At 39.2% G+C, this 18,601-nt stretch overlaps 1 protein-coding gene across 3 annotated transcripts in view; it reads right to left on the bottom strand.

Annotated features, from left to right (window-relative positions):
* Positions 1-1,801: 1,801 nt before the first annotated feature.
* LOC131223151 (phospholipase D alpha 1-like) overlaps positions 1,802-18,601 on the bottom strand; it is a 55,582-nt gene continuing 38,782 nt past the window's right edge. Inside the window, exons 1-3 of one of the 3 annotated variants that reach the window (XM_058218463.1) lie at positions 11,566-11,826; positions 3,771-5,658; positions 1,802-2,401 (exon numbers count right to left, since the gene is read on the bottom strand). In XM_058218463.1, coding sequence (XP_058074446.1) covers positions 1,968-2,401; positions 3,771-5,658; positions 11,566-11,670 — 2,427 coding nt within the window. In that variant the 5' untranslated portion in view covers positions 11,671-11,826 and the 3' untranslated portion in view covers positions 1,802-1,967. Of the gene's footprint in view, positions 2,402-3,770; positions 5,659-10,854; positions 11,459-11,565; positions 11,827-18,601 lie in introns of those variants that run through there. The other 2 variants (XM_058218465.1, XM_058218462.1) reach the window with 2 other exon arrangements.

Genomic DNA, 18,601 nt, shown 5'->3' on the forward strand with positions numbered 1-18,601 from the left:
TATCTTATTTCGGTTCGACACGTCCACTTACAAGACACCTTTGACTTCTGTCTCAGTAGATGTATTATTTTACATTTTCTTAAAAGCACATTCATTCATTTCTTTCTTTCCCACGGTCTTGACCATGACAACTGAAATGACGAAGCCTCAAATCCGAACTCCAACTCTAAACATAGCTAGAATCGCTATGCTTCGCTTCACTTTCCCAGTGGTGGATCAAAGCAGGCAATAGCTAGCCCTCCCCTAAAGGGCTCCTATACCATTCCAAATTCTTAAAAAAATAGCCACTTATTCGATACCGATGCAGGAACTGCTATAAAAACTCTCCAAAGAGGATTCCATCCACCCATTTTATCAAACAAAGTTTGTAGCTGAATGATAGATATTGCTCACTGCCTAATCAGCATTTATTTATTTTGTTTTTATTGTCACCAGTCACATGAACAGCTCTAGTTGGTTTCAGTAGTAAAATTATACATATTATATATTAATTATGCAACTAGAATGTGTAAAAAACTTACTAATTTTAGCAAGTTTTAAATTAAATATATCTCATTCATTTTAGGGTTTTATTATATGCTGGCTTTTTAGGAGTTGCGTCTAATTATGTCTGGAATCATCCTACATTATTAAATTATAAGTTTCTATTTTTAATAAATTTTACTGTTTTGGGTAAAATCTAGTTTAGTCATATTAAAAATCTTATTTGGGCTTTGCATTTTATTATTTAAAGCATTCTAATTTCATTTTAGAGAGGACATAAATAAAATATTTTGAATTTTCCTTTGTTTCTTATGAATTCAAGAGAGCCATTACACTTTGTGAATTCATACCACATAAAGGAGACGATGTTCTTCCTCCATTCTTCTTACACCCTTACCCTGCGTTACTGCACAAAGTGAATTTAGAGAGTTCCCTCAAGTGTAGCTGTCCAGAGTGCCTGATCAGGCTGAATTTAGGGATCCATGGCGAACTTGGGACAGCCACCTGATGGACGGGAAGGATGTGATCCCTACCGGACTGGGACCCTTTCGTCAAAGTAGGCGACCCGATACATTTGCATAGATCAAGAATGTATTGCTTGGCAGCTTCACGACATGCACTATGGAGGCGACTGCCATTGTTAGAGACCATAAGCACCATCAATTCCCCCACAAGGTGCAGCACGTGCCAAGCATGTGGCAACAGGGACCATTAATCTGGTGAGGCCCACTGTCAGATGGGCCGTATACCAAAAATTCTCCTTGGCGTCAACTAACTTAACTGTCTTATGTATACTGTGTAAATGGACAGTTCTAAGCCATTGCCCCACCCTCAACGGTCAACAATCCAACAACTCAATGACTACTATTTTCAGATAGGAAGCCTTTGGAATGTAATCCAAAAAAATAAGGGCCCATCAGATTAACAGTTCTGATCACGGGCAAGTCGCCCTATAGTTGCAGTTGGAACGGATAGCATATGTTTCCTTTGAGCTGTGTCATATCTACCCAATGAGCAGGAATGAAATCCGCCACGCTGTATGATAAAAGAAATGGACCGCTACAATCTACCAACAGTCCACTTCCAACATACAAGTGTGGCCCAGCTGATGATCAGACCAGCTTGATTTTTAGGCCAGCTCACACATGCAATCAAGTCTCCTTAGGCAGGTAGATTTCTCTTATTTATCAGTAAAGTCGATAACAGCAACAATGTAGCATTTCAGATGCAGCCAACGTCATCGATGGAGCAGAATGGTTTTTTCTTTCTTGGTTGGGAGAGAAGGCAGGCTCGTCAGTTAGTCTAAAAACACCTGCACTACTAATCTAAGAAGCACATAATGTATATAAACATCAGGCAGTCAGAAATCAGGATCTCATTCGCAAACATTTCCAGTAGTCTCTACAATCACAATCACTAAAGACAGAAAAGAAAAGGAGAGGTACTGAGAATGACAACAAGAAGAAATTACTCGCTGCTGATTCTTATGTGGTGAGGATTGGAGGCAGGTACTTGCTTTTGGTGCCAAGAATGCGAGCCTTGGTATCAGGGAAGAACTCTGTCCCTGGCAGCTCTGTGATGTCTCCTGAACTTGTGACCCCAACTGGGTAGGTAAGCAGGTGACCCGGGAGGTCGTGATCGAGTGTCTCGCTCGTATAGAGATCCCAGTACTTCTCTGCGATATTGTTCACCTTACGAATGCACTCAAAGCTCTGTGGCTGGAGGAAAGTATCGTCGAGCATGCCGAGGTGCTCGTACCACAATGCCATCCGTAACCCGTGGATCTGTCCACGGGCAGGCTCCCTGGTCGCCAGGTGGTATGGCTGGTATGCTCCCATGGCTATCTCAGAGTCCCTCGCACCATCCATCGACCTCTGATTGATGTTTGCAGACCCAATGATTATGTATTCATCATCGACTGCAACCAACAAATACAGAAGTCAAGATACAACCATTTGTAATCAAAGACACAGCCGGCGGTGTTTAAGAATTCCAATCTGGCCGAGTTGAAAAGATTGGGAAATGGTCCTAATCTAAAGCAGTAATTTGATTGCTTTTAAAACCGGAAAACAATGACTGTGTAATCCAAAACCATAGCTTGAGCTTTTAAAACTAAAACCACTAGATTGAGTTACAGAGTTTGGAGTTGACTCAGACTCAGGGCCATGAAGATCCTGTTTAGTTCAGAGTTCAATCTAGTCCAACGAAATGGAAACCTGATTTTCGAAAGGAAGAAAGAGAATAAAGAAAAGGTGAGAAATATGGCTACTTTGAAATGTGCAATATCCAAGCTGTCCATCATAGGGCCCCACTATTTAGATGCCTCTGCACAAAAATCAGGCAGTTCCACTTATGAAACAAACAGATGGCTAAAACAAGTCCTTTCAGATGTCCATTTGTTTCATGCAATGTAACCACCTGATAAGTAGACCATACTGGCTTTTATGCTATAGAATCTAGATGGAAGGGCCAACAGGTAGATGGCTTGGAGGTTCACTACAAGCACCAGCATAGAACATGTGCTGCTGCATCGATGGGCTGAGCTACACAAAGCAAGCAGGATTAGCAAACCTCCACTAGACATTATCAGGAGCAACTCATTACATTTTGAGCAGAATGTGGTTTATTTAGAATCTGTTCATATATTACCATATGAACCAATTTACGAAAATTGGTCTTAACCCAGAAATCAAAATTTCAATTTTCAGGTTCATTTCAACAAAATCAATGACAGACCCACTCATTTTATGGACACCAGAGTCTGGACTTGAACTGAAGCCTGGCCAGATTGAGTCAAACTCGGCTCAGTTCTGAGTCGGTGGCATTTCCGGATATTGATAATAAATCGAGAGGGATTTCAATCATTGTTGGACCAGAATCAGTTCCATTCTATCCCTGAAAAATCAGGCATGTATCAATAAATGACCTTGTGGAGTAGCGAAGTGAGAAAATACAGTGGTCCATTTTTCAGCTCCAACAAAGGCAATTTATTCCCAAATAAATGGCAATCCGAATGATAAAAGCTAATGACTTCCATGAGATTCAAAGAGAAAATTATCAATTTGTAGTCATGTTCAAAAACTCCAGGAATTCAGCCATGTCTACTTGATTCAGACACACTCCGAATACCAAGTTCAAATCCATATTAAAGAAAAACAAGGTTGAAACAGCTAACAGACTATATAATCAGCAGGTTTTTCATTGACTCAAATAAAATATGAAACCATTACTCATCAAACTCGAGTCATGATATATTATTGAAGTTCAGTGGCAGGGAAATTGCATACCTATCATCATCTTGGCATGAACATAGATCATGAATCGCCTGGCCTGCTGAGCTCTACCATAATCAGAATCTGCCTGTGGTTTCCCCTGAGGAGTATACTCTCCATCCTTCTTCACCTCTCGGTTTGCAAGACAAAAAAACGTCAAATAATCCTTGGGGTTTGCCTTGAGCCCCTTCGCATGTAGGGCCTCAGCGATGTCAGTATACATCATCTCCATCGTCCTTCTCTGCCAATCTAATATCGCTTGCACAGAAGGAGACTCCGGCTTCCCCTCAGGCCACATTGGAATCACAACATAGACAGTAAACCGCTCTCCAGCTTCAATTTTACTGACAATCTTTAGTGATAGCTCCTTCGGAATGAGATGCAATGCACCAATATCTTCAACCACGATGCCGTCTGCTTTCCACCCAAAGGAACTGCCAAGGAAATACTGGTTTTCAATGTAGATAAAATCCTTTGCTCGGCGGATGGCATGTATATAAGCATCTTGAATGCTCCGATCAATGATGTTATCCTTTCCACTAACAAGCCCAGCTCTAGCTGCATCCTCTGGTGTCTCAGGGAAGCCGAAAGCAGCTCCTCCGTCAATAGAACGGAATAACTGCACATTCCATGTTTCTCTGTCTTCAGGGAACATGACAGGAGATGGGGTGATGATGATATCAGCAAGATCTCTGAGCTCGAGAAGCAGGCCCTTCCTACCTTGCTTCCTCCACCTCTGCTCAAAATTGAACAAGACGTCCCAGGCAATGGGTCCTTCAAGCCGGCAATGAATGTCATGCCAGGGCTGTCTCGGTCCACCTTTTGTGATTGAAGCACCATTGAAATTGCCTTGATAGAAATCATCATGGTGGGCTGTGTCCAAGGTCCTGAAAAGAGAATGAAACTGTGTATCGTATCTCCCATTGCAGAGGTCGATACCTCCGACATAACTCACAATCCTCCTCTGCTGCGAACCTTCGTTAGGCATCTCACTATCTACCACTACAATCTTTTGATGATGAGTGAACATGGTAGAGATCTCCAGGTTCTGAATTATACTTCCACCATCGTCAGGATTTCGTGGGCAAAGAACACAGTGAACTTCCGTCCCTGCAAAGTAATTCCCTGTTTCTTCATCATGGGTGACCATCAACCCATCCTCCTTTAGTAAAGGCACAGAGGTTCTGTCATCCCAAACAAGCATAAGAACTCTAACACCTTCGTTGGCTTTCATCTTGAGGAGCTCCCCAAGTGTCATATCTCCTCCTGGCTTCTGCCTCCGAGAATCCCTTATCAAGGTGATCTCGGTGTACACGGACCATCCTGTGATGTAAATCAAGTGTTTCGCATTTGTAATTGCATCGAAAACATCCTCCCAGCATCTGTGAGGCTTGTAATACTCTCCATCAGCAAGAGGGATTTTTGGTATGAAGTTGTCAGGGACGTGGGCATCTTGGTACAGAGAGACTTTGCATCCCTGCCTCTGAGAGAAGAATGTGTAAGGGACGCCAGGGAATTTTGGACTTCTGATCCCCCGTGCCCAGTTGCGATCACGTGAAATATCAAAATATTGTAGTTTCACATGGATCTTAGCACCTCCACCTATAGGCTTACGGTCTTTATTCAAGATCTCCACCCATCGATCGATTTCCTCTCCATTTAGGAGTTCTTTAACGGGAATGTAAGCTCTTCCAATCAGTGTTGCTCCAATTGGATTATCATCTTTGACGGTGAAGATAACATCAGCAGCCAAATGGGCACAATAGATGTGAAAAGATTCATACCATCGAGGGTTAAAAGGTTCGTTTTCGATGATTCGGGTTCGGCCAACTCTAGCTTTTTCTAGATCAACAGTCGCATACACTTTGGCAGTCCCTTTGCCAATGCCAATAGTTTCCTCGAGCTATAAAAAGGATTTACCGGTGTAAACTAAACATGAAAGAAAAGAAAAAATAGCAAAGAAGGAAAACTAATTAAGAAGCAATTAAGGAAGTTCATGCTGTAAGCGAAGAGAAAAAGACCTTTGGGTGGGAAAATTACACTCTCCTGATCCATAAAAATCCTATTATGAAACATCTCTTTTGTTTGTTTTGGGTCTCCAAAATTTCCAACAAGAAAACAAATTTGAGAAACCAAGTAAAGCAGATACAGCAAAGGTTTTTTTTTTTTTTTTTAAAAGAACCATAGAGTCATTTACAGTAGGCGTTTGCTTGTAGTAAATGAATGAAGTTCAGGAAAAAAGAAAAGAAAAGAAAAGAAAAAACAAAAGAAAACAGCGACCGGCATTACAAAGAGTTAAAAAGAAAGAAATACTTGCCAACAACAATCATCAAATGCAAATACACAATTTATATTAAGTATTAGCTGCTAGAAAGAAAGGGATAAGAACAAAGAAACAAGATCAAAAAGTTTCATGGCAATGAATTCTCTTTGAAAATAGATGTCACTACATTTCTTAAATGTTGGATAAAAGTGTTCTTTTTTCCTCTCTCTCTCTCTCTCTCTCTCTCTCTCTCTCTCTCTCTCTCTCTCTCTTTGTTTTTTTTGTTTTTTTGTTTTTTTTTTTGTTTTTTTGTTTTGTTTTTTTGAAAGGTGGTTGGTCAGAGGTTTGGTTTCAAAGAAATGAATTTTAGAAAATTGGCGCAAGATCTAAAAGCATTTGAAATGGTAAAATTGCACACATCTTCCATTTTACACACAATAACTTCTCTTGGTAAGAACAACATATAAACAAATGAGGATATATGGAAATTCCATAATAAATTAGAAAACAAAAGATCAATGATGATGATGATGATGAAGAAGAAAAGATCAATGATGTCTTCCAAATATTATGTATGCAGAGCCTTAAGCTTTACACCACAACATTTGTTGAAAATAAAAATGCAGTTTCAGAGAGAACTGAATTTCAGAAAATTTGCATAATATCTAAATGAATTTGAAAAGGGAAATTTGAAGTTATCTTCCATTTTTATGTTAATTGAGGTCTCTTGATGAGAACAACAGAAAAACAAATGAGTGTATAAATGAAAATTCCATAAGAAATTAGGAAGACCTAAAAAACATCAACTAAGTATTCCAACAATTCCAGACATTATATATGAAGACCTTAGCTCTGCGTCAATCTTCAGAACTTTTCCTTTTTGTTGCATCAAGATAGAGTTCTATTTAGGGAAGAGAAAAAGGAAAATCAAGTCATCATCGTGACAGCCTTCTCCCAGTTACTTGGGTTGGCTGAAAACAAAAATGAAATACATGCTAAAATTCTTATATATTTGTTGCAATTAAAAGTTTTCATCGCTGCTTTTTGGTCTGTGGCATTTTACAGAATTGAAAAAGCATAACTTAAGTGCCCTAGTGGATGTTTTGAACTAAAATGAAGAAGGCTACATAGCAATAAACTATCAATTGGTAAGTAGTGCATCTGTTCTCCATATCCTCTAACAATTTGTACTGGTATCGAATAAAAGACAACACACATCGCCATAAAAAGCCTTTAATCATTTATTATAATTTACAGAGTTCACGCTTTTGCATGACTTTTTTCAAATTAAGAAATTTGAAGCAAGTATTTTGCTTAATGAAATGCCTCCACACATCCGCTGTAACTCCTCTTCAATTTATCATGATCTTTAAATTTTATAAGAAATCTTAACACCGCTTTGTAATTTCTAATTATTTTAGTGTACCTGAAACTATAGGTTTTCCAAGAACCACGAATAGTGTAACTCATGTAGGTACCTGACAGTAACCTCGCGTCCTCGCCTAGGTAACTCCCACTAAGTGCCACATGGGTGGAACTTTCATGAGATCCACCCTGTCCATCAAGTACAATACCTCATTTTCACCCTGGAACCCAAAAATCAAGATGAATGAAAACTCAGACAGGCACCATAGGAAACAGTTGGGATGCGAAATCCATCATTATTTGTATGTAAGGCCCCGTGTGATTTTTTTTTTTGGTTTAAACATTGAAATTCATCCGGTGTGCCTCAGCAAGATAAAGTATTACCCAAAAATCCCAGTATTGGCCATGCCATGAGAATTTAGTGGTTTCTGGCTTTCCGTATAATTTTAAACAGGGTGACTGTTGAAGCAATTGATTTTTGGGATCAAGGCCAAACAAGGGATGGTCTACGTGAGTGATGGGATGGATTTTATGCATGTTAAATCGTTTAACCATGTTAGAGAAAACTACCCCCATTATGTACCTATGTGAATTAGGCAAGAGTTTTCTGGTTTGCAACTTTATAAGCATAGAAAAACACAACCAATTTCAGAAACTTAAGAAACAAAACATGCTTAAAGAAATGTTGATAAAAAATTCTTTGTAACAGTTGCCTTGATCCTAGAAGTTTCACATGGTATCATGAAATGGTATTACAGTTTGTGATGTTCTTAACAGACCCAAACCTTTAATTTAAAAAAATAAAAATAAAAATAAAAATAAAAATCGTATGCATCAGGAGATTATTCAAATATGAAATTTAGAATGAAGGTTCATGCCAATGTAACCTCTAGAAAAATGTTCCATAAGTTGAAAGATCATATAAATATATATCTTTTTAAAAATGGTCTCTTGAATTTTATAATGGTTTCAGAAATCTCAGAAAAATGCTTTTGCAAGTATTCAGATTTTGTATTATTCAATGTTTAGAACCTAGGACTCAGCTCAGGATTTCCAATTCGTCTCAGACGAGTCAATGAAAAACTACATGAGAAAGAAAACTGAGATGTTAATCATAGAACAAGATATTTAGAAAATGAAACAAAAATGGCAGTGTATGGACTCTGAACTCAGGTTGCAACCAAAATGGACTCAAGCTAATTCTAGTCAAAATAGCAATTAGTCTCAATAGCTTCCACATGACAATAAAACATGAAAATTCACCGTGAACATGTACTTGTAAATTTTCAGGCCGTGTTTACATGCCAATCACTACTAGCGAAATAAGAAAGAAAAAGTACAGAAGGGCTGTGTACACAGACAAGCCAGCATTCAGTCTCAACTGTCCCTGATTCCATGGACAGTGGGTGTGAATCCTAACACACGTTCTGATGAGCTTCGAAATGTACAACAAAAAGCTCAGTCAGCAGGAATGCCACTATGCATACAGTATGGGATTTGGTGTATACCAGTTACATTCCTAGAACAGTGGGAAGAAATGCTTGAACCCATTTTTATTTATTTATTTATTTTTTTTCAATTCTCACCACCATTTCAATATGGGATTTTTTTAATCCCATTTTGATGCAGGTAAGGACGTGATGAGATCGATCACCATCTTCCCCAGGGGATTACTACTCCAAATCCATGAAGCTCTCTGGACTCCTCACAGGGCTCCCTCGAATCCACGAGGAAATAAAACAGGAATAATTCCTAATAAATATGAAATAATTTTATTGATGATAGAAAACGAAATTACAAATTTTTAAATAATGAGCTCAACCCTAGGACGGAGTTGTAGACTTAGACTCCAACTAAAATACCCTAAAAATGTGAGTAACTATAAATAGTAAACTTACTATTTATAGACTGCCTCTATTCCTACTAGACTTTGTGGGTTTCGGCAAAAAATATTATCCAATTTAGCCCAACCACTTTATTCTCATAACTTTTCTAAGCCCTTTTTATGTTGGGCACGAATGAAATTAAATGGGACTTTTGACCGTTGATCTGATGGAATCTCGCAAATCTGGCATGCGCAACCCGACATAGCTGGCTTGGTTGGCTTAAGTATGTTTTCCTACCCAAAAATCATGTATGATATGTCGAAAAACTCATCCCGGTTCGTGAGATACGACCAATTTAAAGTCCTGACAGTCTGGATCACTTCCGCCTCCAATCGGGCCTTCTTTGGTCCATCTTTGCATGAAAGTTTCTGCGACCTGCTCTACATCACATTCCCATTTTGAAATGTGTGATCGAATTCCCACCCACCAAACATGGATGTGGGAGACTGGTGTACTCCAACTTTTTGATGTTCATTTTCTAACCCAAAGTGGAGCTCTACAGTATTTCCTATTCTTTTTTTTCTTTTTTCTTTTTTGTTCCCTTCTTCTTCTTCTTCTTCTTCTTCTTTCTGGAAGATATTGACTGGCAAGACACAGAAATTGAAAGGCATTTACAGGTTGCTTGGAAACAGCACAAACGACATCCTTCCCCAAAGGAGTTCTTCCGACAATCAACTTAAGCAAAGCTAGACAGACAAAGATACCGATCCCTCTGTATTGGCATAGCTCAAAACTAAATTGTCACACTTATATTTATTACAAGAATTTACATATTCTAAAATCTTGGGAACTTGTTTTTAAGCCAGTTCAAGAAGATTGAAACAAAGTGTCTCAGAAAGCAATTGTAGTCTGTGCTGGTGAATGGAAGCCCGCCCTAGCAAGCAAGAAAGAAGCATCTCTTCCCATGGGGGAGTAAACTTCTAACATCGCATCATTGGCCAGTGTAAGATAAAAGAATAGGTCCAGGATACGAGTCAAAAGATCGACTTTCCCTCTTATCTCAGGGTGAGGCAAGGAATTCAATCAAATGTTTGTTGTTCAATACCTTGGTTATTCAAGACTCTATTTATCATTATGGAAAATCAGTGCATCAAGATCTCAATCTGAGATCTTAATTCAGTTTTTCTAGATCATAACATTATTTCTAAACTAAAAATAAATAAATAAATAAATAAATCCATCAAAAGACAAAAACAAAAACAACTGTGGTTTTGTAGAAGATTTAGGAAGAAAATTTTCACCATCTCAATTCCAAGTAATCAAGATCTCATGAAATTGAAAAATTCAAGCATGCTAAAATAGATACAATCAAAGAAAAGATACTACTACTAAAGATCCATCTTTCACTCTATAGCCATCCAACCAAGACGTGATCTTTCAATTGTGGATCGCTTACTACTAGGTTGGATCAGATGTCAACCTAAAAATGAAAAATTACCATCAGTGCCTGAAAATCTACATTTTAAAATCAGCATTATAGTTTTTCTTTCCACGAATATTGGCATTACACAAATTTAACAGCAAATGGACACCACCATTTTGTAATGATAACACTTTCAGGTTATTCCTATTATAACACCCTTACCTTTGTCAAGACACTGCTGCAATTCATGGAAAATAGACTGTCCATTCCTCTTCATCTCACAAAAATCAATTAACCTCACCAACATCAGTGAAAATTCAACACGTCTTCTAAAAAAAATATTTATAAAAAAAAAAAAAAAAAAACTCTAAATTCTTTCAGAATTCTACTCTCATTCATCTAATTTCCAGAAAACAAAATCACAATAACCCATCAAAGAACAGATTTCTGTCCACTTGAGCTTTGCACAACGTACTTGGTTCTCAGTTCTAACAACCAAGGTCCATGGTTTAGTAATCCAGACCGTTGGTCAGTTGCATCCCACCGTGGATTGACCATGCCCCAAAATTTTCCTAGAATTGGAGACATTAGCCGCCAATCATGGGTCTTTTCTTAGTTAGATATGGATGTCTACAGCTCCTTTTTAACCATCCATTTGTAGGCCAGACAAATCAAAAGGCTAGGATCAGCAGACCAACGGTACAGATCACTGAACTATGATCCCCACCTGTCAGACCTGAAAACTCGTGGATAAAAGCCTTGGATCGAGGATCATATCTGTATTTTACTAAAACCTTGCAACACATTTCACATGCATAACCGTCCAGAAGAGCTTCGTTGCGCTACTGTATTACCCAGAGTTTAAAAAAAGGGGGTGTGTCAATCAAAAAGAGTGGTGCTTCTTTTTCTTTTTATATTTTCTTCAACGGATACCTGGTGAAAGAACTTCGATAAGCCACCTCCGCCGGTTTTATGCGACGGTGCATTCGCTTCAAAGATCGTCACGTGAAGCGTCCCGTGCAGGAGAATCTGAGCCATCTTTGCTTGAAGAAGAGATATCTAGACGGTTAGGATTACACGACGATCTGACTTTAGTAGAGTGACTTTAAGCGAGGATTTTGCAGAACTGCAGAAAATCTGATAGTTTGGAGTAGAGGAAGAGAACTGAAGATATGGAGAGAATCTATGGGCGTGTTTGATTTTCAAATACAGGTAAAAGAGTAATAATTATTTCCCCGTGTATTTAAAACATGCCTGATTTGAGTACTTACTTTTTTGACACGGAAACCAAAAATATTACAAAATATATATCGGTCCCACTGTGATGCATAGCAGACGTATAGCAGACGTCTGAAGTTAAAAAGAATGAGAAATTTACGACTGTAGACTCCACCTATTATCTACTCGATATTCTTGAAGCCATACAAACTTAGCATACGCACTTAGACCTCCGAAGTACGGACGATAAATTCCAAGACGAAAATACCCCTCCTTTTCATGGAAACGGATTGGGTACTCCTCCTGCCGCTCACTAATTGCGTATCGTCGGTAGTATGTGGGACTCACAATGATGTACTCTTTTCATCCATGCCGTCCATATATTTTTCCATATCATTTATGGTATGAGACCAAAAATGAGGTATATCCAAATCTCAAGTGTACCACATTACTGGAAACAGTGTTGAATGAGCGTCAACCATTAGAAACTCAGGTGGAGCCCACTGTGATGTTTGTGAGAAATCCTCCCTGTCTAAGTGCATTCATAGAGTCACAAAGACATGTATGAAGAGGAAAACAAATTTCATGATGATCTAAAACTATAACCCCTAAAAGGGTTTCAATGGTAGACATTTAATTCCCCACTGCCGTTTACAATGTGGTCCACTTGATAGTTAGATCTATCTTATTTTTCATCTCAAGCCTTAATATGAGCTCGCGAAATAGATGGACGGTTTGGATATAACAAAAACCTCATGATGGGACCCACAAAAGCAATATAGCTAAAAAAAAAAAATTTACAGGCTGCCGCGGCACTACTGCCGAATTTTTTTATATATATACGGGGAGAACTTTTTCTCCCTTACATTTTTCTCTAATACATAATTATGTAAATATGTATATATAAGTATATAAAAATATTTTCCTATCTTTTAATTCATTTTTTTTTGTCTATGCATTTAACAAGCATATCTCCTAAACTAGAATGATTTTTTTTTTTTACACACGCACACACACCCCCACACACTCACACTAGTGGAATTTCACCACCTATGGATACTCGAACGCTTGACCGGGTGTTGAAACTCCTAATAGTCTACCACCCGAGCGAGGCAAACATGAAAATGAGCGGAGCAAACTAGAAAAACAGCGGGGCAAACTAGAAAAATAGTGGGGCAAACTGAAATATGAGCAGGGCAAAAAAGAATAACAACGGGGAAAATTGAAATATGAGCGGGGGCAAATAAGAAAAACAGTGGGGCAAACTGAAATATGAGCGGGGCAAACTAGAAAAACAGCGTGGTAAACTGAAATATGAGTAGGGCAAACTAGAAAAATAGCGGGGCAAACTAGAAAAATAGTGAGGTAAACTGAAATATGAGCGGGGTAAATAAAAAAAATAGCGGGGCAAACTAGAAAAATAGCGGGGCAAACAAGAAAAACAGCGGGGCAAACTAAAATATGAGCAAGGCAAATTAGAAATACAGCGGGGCAAACTGAAATATGAGCGGGGTAAACTAGAAAAATAGCGGGGCAAACAAGGAAAACAGCGGGGCAAATTGAAATATGAGCAGGGCAAATAAAAAAAACAGCGGGGCAAACTGAAATATAAGAGGGGCAAACTATCTGATTTTGCTAATGAATTTGAAACTTTGAACATCTTTTCTTTAAGAGTAATGATCTCCTACAACCAGTTGTTGGATAGCTTACAATACAGTCCATCTAACCTGTAAACCTATCATCTGCCTGGGACATCAGGGCCATGCTAAAGGAGGGACTCACATTGAAGAATCATTTGGTGAAAAAACTAGGCTATTGTGCATGAAAAAATAGAGAGTTTAAATCAGAGATGCTGATGGTGTGCTTCCATGTACTCATAAACATTTTCCTCAGTTGTAGGTCATCTGGTATAAAGAGTTTATCCTTCTCTACTAACCAAATTCCATCGCCAGAGGCAGTCTAGGAGGGCAGCCTGGTTATTTTCAAATACATGAGTCCAAAACGAGCAACACTTCACCAAACTCACTTCATATGACAAAGCAACAAGAAAGAACCACAGAATTTAACAAATGGTAACTGCGGGATTAATCATATACTGAAGTATTGGAATTCAGCTCTTTGAGAATCTCTTCAGTTTTGGGGTTCCAATTTTCATGTTTGCCCCGCTCATTTTTCATGTTTGCCCCACAGAATCTCATGCTTGCCCCGCTCATTTTCATGCTTGCTCCACTCATTTTCATGTTTGCCCCGCTCATTTTCATTTTTGCCCCTCTGAATTTCATGTTTGCCCCGTTCATTTTCATGTTTGCTCCACTGATTTTCATGCTTGCCCCGCTCTTTTCATGCTTGCCCCACTTTTTTTTCATGTTTTTCCCACTCATTTTTATGTTTGCCCAGCTTATTTTCATGCTTGCCCCGCTCTTTTTCATGTCTGCCCCGCTCATTTTCAAATAGTTTCAAACAATTTATCAAGAAAATGAGTGGGGCAAGCATGAAAATGAGCGGGGCAAACTAAAAATTCAGTGGGGCAAACATGAAATTCAGCAGGGCAAACATGAAATTCAGTGGGGCAAACTAGAAATTAAGCGGGGCAAACTTGAAATTAAGCGGGGAAAACTGAAATTTGAGTGGGGCAAATATGAAATTAAACGATATATCGAGATTTGAACGTTGATATTATTGAGACAAATTGTTCATGTCATTAGCTGGTGTTTGAACTACACAAACCTAACTTGAAAAGGCTAGTTATGTGCAAACCTTAGCATTTGGTTGAATATGTAGTTGTAGTCACTTTCCAAATTCACTCGGTGTTTGGAAGGACCATGAGAAAGAAACCCAACTGAGAAGCTTTTTGTTACCTGAGTTTACACCTCAAATATCCCCTTGTTCTAATTGTTTTAACCAATTGTAGAATCCATTAGAATATCAATTTCTGAAAATTTAACTAAAGGGCCAAATGCAGGGTTGAGAATACATGAATAAAGCTTCCATGGAACCTTCATTCTATAAACATGTCTGATGATACATTTGAGACTATGTCATATAAGCCTTTTTAACATGTATGGTAATCTATTTAGCCTTTTAAGCATGATAGGCTATCCTTAGGTAACTGTTGCATTAATTGTATACTATGTACTGATATTTCTCTTTATGGTAGCGTAATAGTGCTTGAGGAGGTTGGTTGGCTAAATTAGCTTCGCCTACCCCAAAATCATATGTGGTATGTTAAGTATATCATTCTAGTTTAGGAGATATGCTTGTTAAATAAATAGACAAAGAAATGAATTGTGAGTTAACTCTTACTCGTAATCTTCATATGGTTAACTCTACTTGATAATCTCATAGTCACTTTCATGACAAAATACATAAGTAATTGTGTTCTTTAATTTTCTCCATTGCTTTCACATTTTCAATCAACCGTATGATTGTGAGTTCATAATGGTTTCCTACCTATTCAAATAAACATGAAAATCAAAGCCAACAGTAAAACTTGGAGAGGAATGATATGATCGTTGACAAGATAATATGAATAGTACTCTCGGGTCTTGAGTTTATTCAACTGTGATGCATGGTTTGGTGATCCAGGCCAGTCATCTAATGGGTCACACCATGAACCAATTTTTTTTCAAAATTTTCCCTGTAAGTAAATCATTCTAGTTTAGGATTCTTACTCTTGCTCGGGTGGTAGACTCTTAGGAGTTTCAACACTCGGTCAAGTATTCGAGTATCCATACGTGGTGAAATTCCACTAGTGTGAGTGCATCCGGGTGTTGAAACTCCAAAGAGTCTACCACCCGAGCAAGAGTAAGGATCCAAACTAGAATGATTTACTTAACGTACCACATATGATTTTAGGGTAAGAGAAGCTAATTTAGCCAACCAACCTAGTTATTTTCCAAGATTCCATTGGGTCGATGGTTGAAAATCCATTTCAGCGGGGTAAACAAAATATTGAGTGGGGCAAACATGAAATTAAGCGGGGCAAACATGAAAATAAGCGAGGCAAGCATGAAAAAGAGCGGGACAAGCATGAAAATGAGCAGGGCAAACTAAAAAATTAGCGGGGCAAACTAGGAAAATCAGCGAGGTAAACTAGAAAATCAGTAGGGCAAACTAGGAAATCAGCGGGGCAAACTAGAAAATCAACAGGACAAATTAAGAAATCAGCGGGGGAAATTAGAATATTAATGGGGCAAACTAGGAAATCAGCAGGGCAAACATGAAATTTAGCGGGGCAAACTGAGCGGGACTCCACATTTCATGTTTCCCCTGATCAATTTCTTGTTTTCCCCGCTGAATTTCATGTTTTCCCCGCTAAATTTAATGTTTCCCCCATTGAATTTCATGTTTGGCCCGTTCAATTTCATCTTTGTCCCGCTCAATGTCGAGGTTCCCTCCTTCAATGTCTAGGTTCCCTCCCACATATGGGATTTTGGTATATACATATTCTGATGAAAACGGAGGGGTATTGAACATGATGTATTACAAATAAAACATCATTGTGGAGCGTAGCAAGCGTAATCGGATTGCGTACTGAATTAGTCAGTACACTCCCATTGCACTTGTAAGTCCCGTATCCTAGACCGTACCATTCCGTAGACTTCCGCGGTCTTTTTGGTCGAATTCTGACAACCTTCGATCCTTAACCAGTATTTGCACGCGACCCTGATTCACAGGCCGTTAACCCGAGTCGACTCAACCCGAGACTTGTACCCTAGCGACCGCACCTTCGCCGCGGTTCCGATGCCGCGACTTGCTCGCTGATCCGATACTCTAGCCAGGAGATGTGGGCCAGCGTTCGGTGTGAGAAAAATGCCGCGCACGCAAATTACGAGAGAATCTCTACGAGATGTCACCTCAATCAATCAATTAATCCATCCCATCATGTCAAGTACATGTCAAGTACATATCACCTCTCACCCTTCCCCAAGCAACCCCCAAAGTCAAAAGTTTCTTACACAAGCCATACTATTCTTACACAAATTACCACAAAAGTAAAAAAAGGGCTCTTACACCCATCACTTACCACATCAACACATCCATCACCCATCTCTCTCTCTTTACAACCCTCACTCTCTCACTTTTTCAAACTCATTTCCAAGCAACCAAAATACCATACATCTAAGCCTTCCAAGCCCTCCAAGAGAGCCACAAGTGTGACCCACTTTCCTACCATCTCATCTCCTATCTCAATCATCCAAACCCTATCTCCTCCGTTGAGATCGAAGCTAAGGAGCGAAGGAAGCCAAGGGAGTAAGAAGATCGAACGGTGGGTGCTTCTATAGGCTAGTTTTTCTTATTTTTCATGATGGGCCAAGTGAGGCATACCGATTGATGGTATGATCTCACTTTGGACCCTAGGTGTGGCCGATGGCCCACCTTGATCCACATGATCATTCCATGATGGGGCCATTCTTCATGGACCCCATCATGATGTTTATTTCATTTGCATGGCTAGAGGTCATCTAGACCTTCTATTTTGGTGGAGAAGGGATTTCCACCTCTGATCTTTGATTTGTTAGGCCCACATGTTATGGGACCCACTTGATGTATGATTTAGAGCAAGGGAGAGCTCATAGTGGCAGAGCCCTCCATCACGCGTGTCCCACTCTCTTTCTTTCTCTCTCTCTTTCCCTCTTTTTCTAATTTTTTAATGTGATGATGATGTGGTTGTGTGGCCCACCTGGATGGACCCCACCATGAGGTATGTATTTTTTATCCAAAATATCTAGAAGTGGGGCCCACCTTTTATGTGTTGTACCCACACCATTCATCATGAGGTGGCCCACTTGAGCAAAGCCCTCCATGCATGTGCTGTGAGGATCCATCCAGCGTCCAGGGACGCTGGATGTCACTGGTAAAACACAAATATTAGCTTGTTTTCAAGCTCATGGGGTGGCCCACTCATATAGGCCCCATCTTGATGTATGTTTTTGATCTATACCATCCATTCCTCTCCCTTGCTCATTTTAGACGTTGAGCTGAAAACTGGACTCTATTCGATGTTCTGACGGGCCATAGCATAACAAACGGTGGTTTTTACCGTTATAAATTTGCCTGATGTTTTAATGCACCAAAAGATATTGAATATTGGGCTTGTTTGGTTTGTCTTGATATATGGGAACTAATGGGCAGGTTGGATTCATCCGATGCGGGCCCTTCACATGAAAAACCGTAAAAAAAATTAGTTTTCTTTATAAAAAAATGTAACAAGCAGCAGCCGCTGCTGCTGCCAAGAGGCGCAGGCAGCACCTGCGCTATAGGCAAGCGGGCGGAAGGCAGGAACCCACGGCCCCTGCCGTGGGCCCCACCATGATGTATATTTGATATCCAACCCCTTCATTAGGTGGGCCACCCCTAGAAGTAGGTCCCCTCCAAATATCAGCCACATCCGAATCTCAGGTGGCCCACACGATAAGAAACAGTGGGATTGAGTGGCTGCCATTGAAACCCTTTTGGGTCCTCCCTCTCAGCGAATTGGATGGAAATTAAACATTTCGGTGGGCCCCCACGTGGGGCTACACCTGATATATGTGCTGTCCAGGCCATTCAGGGCCTAGACGATGATAATTTTTATTATATTTTATTTATATATACATATATATATGGTATATATTATATTATATATTATATATGGTATATATCACTGTCCAGGCCGTCCAGGGCCTGGATGTGGATTATATTATATTATATATAGTATATATTATATTATATATATATTATATATTATATTATATAATACATACATGGT

Source organism: Magnolia sinica, chromosome 13 (genome assembly GCF_029962835.1).
Source record: "Magnolia sinica isolate HGM2019 chromosome 13, MsV1, whole genome shotgun sequence".
In the NCBI taxonomy this organism is placed as follows: domain Eukaryota; kingdom Viridiplantae; phylum Streptophyta; class Magnoliopsida; order Magnoliales; family Magnoliaceae; genus Magnolia; species Magnolia sinica.